The following is a 12,043-nucleotide window of genomic DNA, read 5'->3' on the forward strand; positions in this document are numbered from 1 at the left end:
TAATGCTTTGCCAGGGCATCTCTCTAGCTCCTGCACTCCTCATAATACATCTGTTCATGTGCATCATGATAAAATATAAACCTCTGATTCGGTGATTTACATGCTTTCTATATTTGGAAAAAAAGAGGTCTTTAAAAGTGCTAAGAAATAACGTATATAGATATGTCAGTGTTTTATGTGCATCTTAAATAATTTAATGATTTTTATGGCATATAATTTTTTCATAACCAAGGAAAGTTGGTTATTTCTTGTGCTTTAGATATTATTAGAAATGAACACAGCTTGGGCTGGGCGTGGTGGCTCACGCCTGTAATTCCAGCACTTTGGGAGGCCTAGGCGGGCGGATCACGAGGTCAAGAGATCGAGACCATCCTGGCCAAAATGGTGAAACCCCATCTCTACTAAAAATACAAAAATTAGCTGGGTGTGGTGGCGCCCGCACCTGTAGTCCCAGCTACTTGGGAGGCTGAGGAAAGAGAATCCCTTGAACCCAAGAGGCAGAGGTTGCAGTGAGCCGAGATCGTGCCATTGCACACCAGCCTGGTGGCAGAGTGAGACTCCATCTCAAAAAAAAAAACAGAAAGAAAGAAAGAAAGAAATGAACACAGCTTGATTATAGAAGATTGCACTAGAATGCCTTTTAAATAGTTACATTTTCACAGAAATGTGTTGTCACCTAGCTCTTCCAACTCTCTGGAAAGTGGAACTGTTCTCATTTGTTGTGCTGACCAAAGCACAACAATTTCAAAAGTTTCATAAATTTGGACAATAACCAAGTGGATCAGCAAGCACCAAGGAAAAAGGAACAGATAACTGAAATTACATGGTCATTTAAAGTGTCTTAGCAAAGACTGCCAAAAAATATTAAAACTTTACAGGGGACGTTCAGAAGTTTCAGAGCCACCTGCGCAGCAATGTGCTGAAGATAAAGAAACACAGATGTTCTGCCAGGAGACACCAATTACCTCCAAAATCCCCCGACTCAGACAATCAAACCAAAGTGAGAAATCCCATAAAAATGGTCTTGGTGGATATCAAAAGACTCAACCAAAGTCACAACCAGGAAGGACCTTGGTTGTCATCATTTTAAGATGAGGAAACCAAGGCTCAGAAAAGTTGGTTAGGGATGTATCTCCTGACAAAATCTAGCTAACAATAGAGGAATCACTAAACTCTAGTCTCTTTTCTCCCCTAGAAAAGGTTACCTTTAGATACTGCATTGCTCTGTAGCCAGTAATATATTCTCTAGTTGTTCAAATGAAGCAATAATGATTATAAAATGCACAATGTCAAACTACTACTCTAATAGCTTGAAATGTATGTATGGTAATAGCCTTCAAAAAGCAGTTGCTTCAGAGCTTGGAAGTAGGCACTCTGTCTTAAGAACAAGTAAAAAGCCAGGCAAATTGAAAAATCAACAAAATTTTTTAGATGCAGCAGAGAAGTGAGGTCACAGAACAAACCGCTGCCCTGCAAAATTGGAGAGACAGGCAGGCTTATATATAGAATGACAACTTTCTTCCACAAGCGGAAACCTTCGGAGAAACCGTCGTCAAGGTAGGAAAACCTAAACTTAATTGACGAATTGCTGGATGCTCAATGTGGACATGTCTGAGAGTTAAAAACTCCAGGAAGACCCAGTCAGGGAAGGGTCCCCACACTTCTGTGAGTTGTACACCTAGAAGCTTGACCAGGTTCTCACAGTGAATGCTGGAGAAAAATCTCCTCATGCTTCCAGAAGGGGGAGGTGAAAAGGAACCGTCCTGAAGTACACCAGAGCTTTCTGTTCTTCTGAACAACGTCTTTCCTCAAGGGCAAATATTTCAGCTAAGCTACTGGTGTTTTGTTTTGTTTTCAGAGCCTAACATGCCTGGAGGAAGGAAATTACCCACCTCTGGCCATCCTGTCCCATGTAAGGGTGGTGATGGGAGGGAGGGCTGAGAAGCTCTTGCGAAGGTCACAGCCCAGAGGCACAGGCTCCCTAAAGGACTCAGACCTAATCACAGGACTACAGAGCCTTTCGCCTTCCAACACATGTTACTTGTACTGCAGACCTCTTTACAGCAGTTACTTTTCCCTGGTACGTCACATCTGGCTATCAAGAAAAAATTTCAGCTGGACCTGTAATCCCATCACTTTGAGAAGCTGAGGAGGGAAGACAGCCTGAGACTAGTTTGAGACCAGCCTGGGCAACACAGTGAGACCCTCACCTCTACAAAAAAACAAAACAGGCATGGTGGCATGTATCTGTAGTGCCAGCTACTTGGGAGGCTGAGGTGGGAGTATCGCTTGAGCCTGGGAGTTGGAGACTACAGTGAGCCATGGTCACACAACTGCACTCTAGCCTGGGCAACAAAGACCTTGTCTCTAAAAAAAAAAAAAAAGAAAAAATTTCAAGGCAGAAAACATACTTTGAAGAGACAAAGCAAACATTAAAAACAGACTCAGGGCCAGTCCCAGTGGCTCACGCCTGTGGGAGGCCGAGACGGGTGGATCATGAGGTCAGGAGATCCAGACTATCTTGGCTAACACGGCGAAACCCCATCTCTAGTAAGAATACAAAAAAATTAGCCAGGTGTGGTGGCAGGTGCCTGTAGTCCCAGCTACTCGGGAGGCTGAGACTGGAGAATGTCGTGAACCCAGGAGGTGGAGCTTGCAGTGAGCAGAGATCGCGCCACTGCACTCCAGCCTGGGCGACAGAGCAAGGTTCCATCTCAAAAAAACAAAAAAACTGACTTAGATATGGCAAGGATGTTGGAATTATTAATTATTAGACCAGGACTTTAAACAACTATAATTAATATGGAAAAAACCATAATGGATAAAGTAGATAGCATGCAAGACCAGATGAATGATGTAAGCAGCGAGATGGAAATTCTAAGAAGCAAAAAGGAGTGCTAGAGATCAAAAACAGCATAACAGAAATGAAAAATGCCTTTGATGGGTTTATTAGTAGACCAGGCACAGCTGTGGAAAGAATCCCCTAAGCTTGGAGATACCTCAATAGAAACTTCCAAAACTGAAAAGCAAAGAGAAAAAAAGACTGAACCCCCCCTCAAAAAAAAAAAAAAAAAAAACCCAGAACATAATATCTGAGTACAGTGGCACAACTACAAAAGGTGTAACATACATGTGAAGAGAATTCTAGGAAAAGAAAGAAAGGAACAGAAGTATATTTGAAGCAATAATAACTGAGAATTCCCACAAATTAATATCAGACACCAAACCACAAATCCAGGAAGTTCAGAGAACACTAAAGAAGGAGAAAGGCCCCCAAAACTATACCAGGCATATATTTTCAAACTATAGAATTCAAAGATAAAAGTAAAATTTATTTATTTATTTATTTATTTGTTTGTTTATTTATTTATTTGTTTATTTTGAGATGGAGTTTCACTCTTGTTGCCCAGGCTGGAGTGCAATGGCACGAACTTGGCTCACCACAACCTCCACCTCCTGGGTTCAAGTGATTCTTCTGCCTCAGCCTCCAGAGTAGCTGGGATTACAGGCATGTGCCACCACGCCAGGCTAATTTTGTATTTTTATTAAGAGACAGGGTTTCTCCGTGTTGGTCAGGCTGGTCTCGAACTCCCGACCTCAGGTGATCCACCCACCTCAGCCTCCCAAAAGTACTGAGATTACAGGCGTGAGCCACCACACCTGGCCCAGGTAAACGTAGACTTAAAAATAGTCAGAGGAAGAAAGCACCTTACCTACAGAGGAGATAAGTATTATAGCAACTTCTCTTCAGAAATCATGCCAGCAAGAATAATGGAGTGAGATACTTAAAGTGTGAAAGAGAGAAAAAACAAAATAAAACCTTCTCCTTGAAGAGTAAAGAAATAAACTTTCTCAGACAAATGAAGAGGTCAGTTCTCCAAAAAGAGATCTTAATATGTATGATCCTGACAACAGAACACAGCGGATCTTATTTTCTTTTTTCTTCTGGGGCATTTGGAATGGGTATACCAGATGCTGGGGATTTCATATGATATATTGAGTAAATTTTATTATTTAAGTGCAGACAATCCCCATTTACAATGGTTCTACTTAAAATATTGTGACTTTACTATGTGAAAACATATGCATCCCGATTTCAAGTACCCATACAAGTATTATTATTATTATTCTGAGACAGTCTCGCTCTGTCGCCCTGGCTGGAGTACAGTGGCACGATCTCGGCTCACTGCAACCTCCACCTCCTGGGTTCAAGCGATTCTCCTGCCTCGGCCTCCCCGGTAGCTGGGACTACAGGCACTTGTCACCATGCCCGGCTAATTTTTAGTCTTTTTAGTAGAGATGGGGTTTCACCATGTTAGCCAGGATGGTCTCAATCTCCTGACCTCATAATCCACCTGCCTCGGCCTCCCAAAGTGCTGGGATTACAGGCGTGAGCCACCACGCCTGGCCGCAACCATTATTATTATATATATTTTTTACTCTCAGTACAGTAGTTAATAAATGAGATATTCAACACTTTATTATAAAATAGGCATTGTGTTAAATGATTTTGCCCAACTGTAGGCCAATTTAAGTGTTCTGAGCACATTTAAGTTAGGCCAGGTTGAGCTAGGTTCAGTAGGTCACATGTATTAAAATGCATTTTTAATTTATAATGTTTATCCAGATGCAACTTCCTCATAAATTGAGAAACATCTGTACTGCTAATTCCAATCAAAATCATGAAGTTAAATTAGCTTAATTTTCAAAGTCAGATATTTATTTGAGCAACAGGAGTGTAACAGGGATCAACTTATTGCAGTTACCCTCCTCCTGGGCCAATGAGACAGCCTCCAGTGTGTTCTGACTCAGCCACACCTCTGAACCCCTTTCCACATTTAGCCACTGTTATAATTAATCTACTCAGGTCCAATTCACTTGAGCCCTGGAGGTCGAGGCTGCAGTAAACTGTGAAGGTGCCACTGTACTCCAGGCTGGGCAACAGAGGGAGACCCTATCTCTAATAAAAAAGAAAAAGAAAAATATGGGGGTTATGTTAGATGCTCTTTGAAATCTTTCCAGTTCCAATGTGCTTATAATCTGTTGAAATAAATTGTGAGCAATTAGGGGAACGGCAATGGTCTGTGTCCTTCTTTGGGTCTTTTACTATTGATATTATAAGAAGTGAGTCAAGTGGAATTTTATAAACACAAATGCATATTCTATAATGTCCCTGGTTACTATTCTGCTCTTCAGAAAAACAGTTTTATAGATGTATTCTCAACAGTTCCCTTCTCAGTACTGAGGACATTTCTATGACTACATCTTAACCATTTGTGACTGCAAATCTATCATACTGCCCACCAGCCTTTGTGAACTACTCCGGACCATCATTTCTCTCCCACTGTACAACAAATCATGAACACATGGCCAAAAATGGCATGTGATTGATCATCTTCAATGCTCAACTTAGTGTTCCATAGGTTTTTCTATATTTGATTCAGTTGATAGGAAAACTCTGAAGGTGAGAGTAGGTGATGTGCACAGAGTAACACTAGATTATAAAAATTCTAAAATGAGGCCGGGCGCAGTGGCTCACACCTGTAATCCCAGCACTTTGGGAGGCTGAGGCAGGTGGATCACCTGAGGTAGGGATTTCAAGACCAGCTTGGCCAACAGTTTCAACATGGTGAAACTCCATCTCTACTAAAAAAATATAAAAATTAGCCCAGTGTGGTGGTGTGTGCCTGTAGTCCCAGCTACATGAGAGGCTGAGACAGGAGAACTGCTTGAACCCAGGAGGTGGAGGTTGCAGTGAGCTGAGACAGCACTACTGCATTCCAGCCTGGGCGATAGAGCGAGACTCTGTCTCAAAAATAAATAAAAAAAATAAAAATTTTAAAATAAAAAAATAGAGCAATATTAAAGGAAGAACCCATGGAACTGAAATTACCATAGAGCCTCCTTTGGTGAGTACAGTGAGCGGAGTGATAATTTAATTGAAAATTGCATTCATTATTTAAATTTGCAGATTTTTTCTGAACTTGTGGCTCATTTGTACATACCACACCTTTGCTCTCCATGGGTTTTGTGACGAAAGAGATATTTCAGTAGCATGGCTGGTTTTCTTGTCCGTTCCCCTGATCTCTGTTGTTGTTATTGTTAGGCGTGTGTAAAGTAACAGTAAGGCTGTGAAATTTGTCTTATGCATAGTTAGCAGCCAAGCCATTAAACATCCTGAGATGTGAAGGGCTGGAAGGGTGATTTATCAAGGTAAAATATATTACATTGTTTCGTTTCGTAGTTCTTAAAAAAATCCTCATATGACTCTTTCTTAGTCTCTCCAGTTTGGAAAATTTTTATGTAAAATGTCCATTATTCTAAATACATCTTACTAGAGGTTAAAGGACCAGACAGCACCAGCATAGGATTAAAGTGACTTCGAGTGTGGTGGGAGGTCCATTGTTGGGAACACTGAAGAACTCAAGATGCACTTCTTCCCTTATGAGATATGGAGTCGTTCTGTTTTTATTTCATCAAAACAATATAAGTAATCAAGTGACAGAGATACATCAGAAATGATGTCTGCAGGCAGTCAGATGCCCAGAGTCACCGCCTGGAAAGTGCTGTTAGAAGCTCAAGGCCTCTGATTCCTCTGGGCTTGGTCACTGATGGAGAAGCTGACACAATTAAACCACTTTATTTTAATAGAGCTGCTTCCTATTATACCCGTGAGTATGTGCGTCACATCGTCCCAATATGTATCTTTTATAAATTTATTTGATAATGAAAGAAATAGAGGCACATACAGATGAGGAAAATGCAGATGAGTTTAGAAAGATAAAGATCCAGACAGTTTGGCCCCATGCTTGTGTTGATGTAAAAAATGGTTTTAACAACTAAAGAGTCATTGCTTACATGTACACTTTTAGGCATGACGTCACAAAAGTTTGGCCATCAGTTCTCCCCATATGCTTTCTCTTAGAGGCTGAGTTCTGGCTCAGTACATTGTTACACAGGTCCAACTCCTCAAATCGGAGCAAACATGCAGTAATGCAAATTTCAGTTAAAAGTGTATGCACATAAAAGACGCGTCTGCTTTGCCCCTTGCTGCTGGCCTCTGCCGCCCAGTGATGCCTCTCGTTTGCCTGTTTCTGCTCAGCAGACGCCGCGTGGACCGTGGTGCGGCACGGCGGCCCCGACGCGGTGACCGTCCGAGGTGCCCCCAGCGGCCACCCGCGCTCGGCTGTGTCCTTCGCGTACGCGGCGGGCGCGGGGCAGCTGCGGGCCGCGGTGAGCCTGGCGGAGCGCTGTGAGCAGCGGCTGGCTCTGCGCTGCGGGACCGCGCGGCGCCCGGACTCACGAGGTAAGCGCCCCGGCTGGAGGCTACGGGGGCGCATGGGGCCGGGGCGCGGCGCTCGGGCTGCGAGATGCCTTTCCAGGGAGAAAAGGCCAGGGTCACTCCCGTGGCGCGTAGTTCAAAGGCCTGACCGCTCGCTCCTTCTCTTCCCGCTCTTGATTGGGCAAAAGAGCAATTGAGCGCCTTCTTGACCGCTGAGAGACGTTGAGCGTTCATATGCAGGATTAGTGAGTGACTTGTCCTTTTGTAATTCAGGGAAATTTTGCTAATAACTTATGACTTAGCTTTCCATTCACACTGAGGGGATAATGGCTGTAGGGCAGGTTGGGTATAGCAGAGTTCTTCATGAAGACCAGTGGGAACCAGTAACCTCCTTACTCTTCTCAAAAGTCTTCCTCTGAATCTACCTGGAACGTTTGTTTCCTTCCTTTAGATTATCTGAGTATGCCTTTCCTGAGCCCCGCTACTCTCACTGTGGTCTAGGGTGAAATAATTACTAGTGTTATTAAAAACTTTTTTCAGTGGGTGTCTCATTTTTTTGAAATTATGTCTTGAGAAATGTATACCTTAATCTTCATAAATGGAAGTAATGTTTTGGAAACTCTGCAGTGAGCTGTGATTGCTTCACTGCCCTCCAGCTTGGGCAGCAAAGCAACACCTTGTCTTAAAAAAACAAACAAAAACAGTGTATGTCGGTAGCATAATAAAGCCACTTTAATTTCACTCTTAAATTTTCAATACAAAATCTTTTGTTAAGTTGAAAGTGGTGTATGAGTGTCATATGAAGGTGGTTTGCGCCGATCCACTAACCCATACCTGCATTGCCTTCCCTAATCCGTCCTGGCCAGTCAGCCCCTGGAATATGCCAGACCATTTCCTCTGCCTGGATTCGCCTCTCTGTCGCCCAGGCTGAAGTGCAGTGTCACGATCTTTGCTCGCTGCAACGCCCCCCGCCCCCATCCTGGATTCAAGCCATTCTCCTACCTCAGCCTCCGTAATAGCTGGGAATACAGGCGTGTGCCGCCACGCCCGGCTAATGTTTGTATTTTTAGTAGAGACGAGGTTTCACCGTGTTGGTCAGGATGTTCTTGAACTCCTGACCTCAGGTGATCCGCCTGCCTCAGCCTCCAAAAGTGCTGGGATTACAGGCGTGAGCCACCACGCCCGGCCCTCACACTCTTAAATCTTACCCACTGTGCTAGACCTCCCTTCCCGGGGTGATCCCTCTCTCTTTTGGATGCCTGCCAGCCAATTTGGTTTAGTAGAAAGAGCAAAGGTCTCGTTGCATTCCAAGTTTGAAGTTCAAATGCTAAGTCTGTCACTTAGCAGCTATGGAAATTTTGGCCATTCCTTAATCTTTCTCAGACTCTGTTTCCTCTTTGATGAAATGGATCCTGTAGTACTGATCTCATGGGGTTTCTTTTATAAATGAGATAGCTTACATAAGTTCAGTAAGTAAGAAACTCTCCTTCCCAGTTCTCCAGTTTTTTAAAGTTGGCATTCCAAAACTTAATTGTTTGTTAGTTCGTTGTTATTGAATGAAGTGTAGCCTTGGATTTGGCATTGTTTTAAAAAAATCACCAGGTAATCTTTTGGAAACTACTGGGCTAGGGGCTAAAATAACACAAGAAATGGAATATTCTACTCCCGTCAGTGGTAATTTCCCTATTTCTCCTCTTTTGAAAAGATAATATATTTCAAAAAAAATTTTTTTGAGATAATTGTAGATTTACATACACTTGTGAGAAGTAAAAGAGAGAACCCAAGTAACCGTTAAGCAGTTCCCCCACCCCAAGGTGACATCTTGTAGAAGTATAGTGTAGTGCAATATCAGAGCCAGAATCTTGACATCCATACAGTCAAGATACACAGTATTTCCATCAGCACAAGAATTCCTCCTACTGGCCAGGCGCGGTGGCTCAAGCCTGTAATCCTAGCACTTTGGGAGACTGAGGCAGGTGGATCACGAGGTCAGGAGATCGAGATCATCTTGGCTAACACGGTGGAAACCCTGTCTCTACTAAAAATACAAAAAATTAGCCAGGCGTGGTGGTGGCGCCTGTAGTGCAAGCTACTTGGGAGGCTGAGGCAGGAGAATGTTGTGAACCCGGGAGGTGGAGCTTGCAGTGAGCCGAGATCCCACCACTGCACTCCAGCCTGGGTGACAGAGCGAGAATATGTCTCAAAAAAAAAGAATTCCTCCTATTGCTTGTTAATAACCACTAATGTGTTCTTCATTTCTATGGATTTTTTTAAATTTCAAGAATGTTATGTAAACGAAATTATATAGTATGTACTCTTTGTGATTGAGTTTTTTCATTCTATGTAATCTCTTGTAGATTCATTTGCATAATTGTGTATGTCAGTAATTTGTTCCTTTTCATTGCTGATTAGTAATCGGTGGCATGGATATACCAGAGTTTATTCACTCATTGAAGGGCATCTGGGTTGTTTGTTTACAGTTTGGGGCTATTATGAATAAAGTTTCTATGAACATTGTATACAGGTTTGTATGAACATAAGTTTTCATTTCTCTGGAATTAATGCCCCAAAGTGCAATTGGTGGGTCATATGGTAATTGCATACTTAGCTTTATAAAAAGCTACCAAATTGTCTTCTAGAATGCTTGTACCATTCCCACCAACAGTGTATGAGGATTTCATTTCCTCCACATCCTCATCAGCATTTGGTGTTACGACCATTTTTTATTTTAGCTATTCTGATAAGTGTGTAGTAATATCTTTATTGTGGTTTTAATTTGTGTCTCCCTGATGTCTAATAATATTGAGCATGTTTTATATGCTTATTTGCCATATGTATATCCTTTTCAGTGAGATAGATGTCTGTGAATGTGTTTTTGTTGTTCCATTTTCTAATTGAATCATTTGGATTTGTTTGTTTTGTTACTGTTGAATTTTCAGTTCTTTATATATTCTAGATACTAGCCCTGTGTTGGATATGTGATTTGCAAATATTTTTTCAAAAGTTTTAATTTTGATGAGGTTCAGTTTATCATGTTTTCCTTTTACGGATTGTACACATCATGTCAATTCTAAAAATTCTTTACCTAACCCTAAATTCCAATTCCAAAGATTTTTGAAATTTTTTCCTAAAAGTTTTATAGTTTTACCTTTTACTTTTAATTCCATGCCCTATTTTGGGACACACTTTATATAAGCTGTGAGAGTTGATTCTCTCTCACTCTCTCTGACTATGAATGTTCAGTTGCTCCGGAACCATTTGTTGAAAAGGCTTTCCTTCCTGCATTGATTACATTTTAAATAGTGTTAAAAATTGGTTGAACTTTGTATTTTTAGTAGAGACGGGGTTTCACCGTGTTACTCGGGAGGCTGAGGCAGGAGAATGGCGTAAACCCGGGAGGCGGAGCTTGCAGTGAGCTGAGATCCGGCCACTGCACTCCAGCCTGGGTGACAGAGCAAGACTCCGTCTCAAAAAAAAAAAAAAAAAAAAAAAAAAAAAAAAAAAAATTGGTTGAACTTACTTGTGTGGTGGGTCTGTTTCTGCATTCTTTATCTGTTTCATTAATTTGTATCCCTCCACCAATATCACCCTGACTTGAACATAGTACCTGTATAGCAGGGTTGACTTATTCCTCCTGCTTTATTCTTCTTTTTCAAGATTCTTTTAAGTAAGTCTGCAACTTTCCTCATTCTGTATAAATTTTATAATAAATTTGTTTATGTCTACAAATGTCTACAAATGTCTTGCTAGAATTTTTATGGGCGTGACATTAAACATAATAGCTCAATGTAGGGAAAATTGGTGTTTTACTATTTTGAGTCTTCCAATCCATGAACATGAGATATCTTTCCCTTTATTTGGATCTTTGATTTCTTGCCTCAGCATTTTGTAATTTTTAGCATCCAGAGATTATATGTTTTATAAGTATGCTTAGGCATTTATTTAGTTTCTTGATTGATTGTAAGTGCTGTTGTGCTTTAAATTTCTGTTTACATATGTTTGTTGTTAGAATATAGAAATGTAATTAACTGTTCCATACTAATCTTATATCCTCTTACTTTTTTGAACTTAATTTTTTTTAGATTCCTTGAGATTTTCTATATGGGAAATTATGTCATCTGCAAGTAGAGTCAGCTTTATTTCTTCCTTGTCAATCTGTATGGAGTTAATTTATTTTTCTTGCTTTACTGTAATACCTACATTTTCAGTACTAGGTTGAACTAGAGTGATGAGGGCAGACATCCTTGCCTTGCTTCCTGTCTTAGGGGAAAAGCATTCATTCTTTTTTCCCACGTTATGTTGAGGTAGTTCCCTTTTATTCCTGGTTGGCTGACAGGTTTTATTTTGAAAGGACATTGGATTTTTGTCAAATGTCTTTTCTGTGTCAATTGGTATTAAAATATTGTATTTCTTCTTTTGTCTGTTGACATACTGAATCAGCTTTGCATAACTAGAGCAACTCCTATTTGGCCATAATTTATAATTCAAAAAATACATTTCAAATATGTTTGGTTTGTTAATATTTTATTGAATATTTTTGCATTCACATTCATAAGAGATATTGATATGCAGTTTTCTTTTCTCATATTGTCTTTATCTGGTTTCAGTATCAGGACAATACTGCCTACATAAAGTAAATTTGGTAGCATTCTCTAGTCTCCTGTTTTCTGGAAGAGATTATGTAAAATCAACTTTAATTTTTCTTTAAACATTTGGTAGAATTCTGCAGTAAGGCCCGGCAGGGTGGCTCACACCTGTGAT

At 40.9% G+C, this 12,043-nt stretch overlaps 1 protein-coding gene across 1 annotated transcript in view; it reads left to right on the forward strand.

The window, feature by feature from the left end:
* The window catches only part of LOC711939 (contactin associated protein like 3), a 235,617-nt gene that overhangs the window by 173,372 nt on the left and 50,202 nt on the right, over positions 1 to 12,043 (forward strand). Inside the window, 1 exon segment of the mRNA XM_028835369.2 lies at positions 7,106 to 7,306. Within this exon segment, the coding sequence (XP_028691202.2) occupies positions 7,106 to 7,306 (201 nt within the window).

Source organism: Macaca mulatta, chromosome 15 (assembly GCF_049350105.2).
Source record: "Macaca mulatta isolate MMU2019108-1 chromosome 15, T2T-MMU8v2.0, whole genome shotgun sequence".
Taxonomy (NCBI): Eukaryota; Metazoa; Chordata; class Mammalia; order Primates; family Cercopithecidae; genus Macaca; species Macaca mulatta.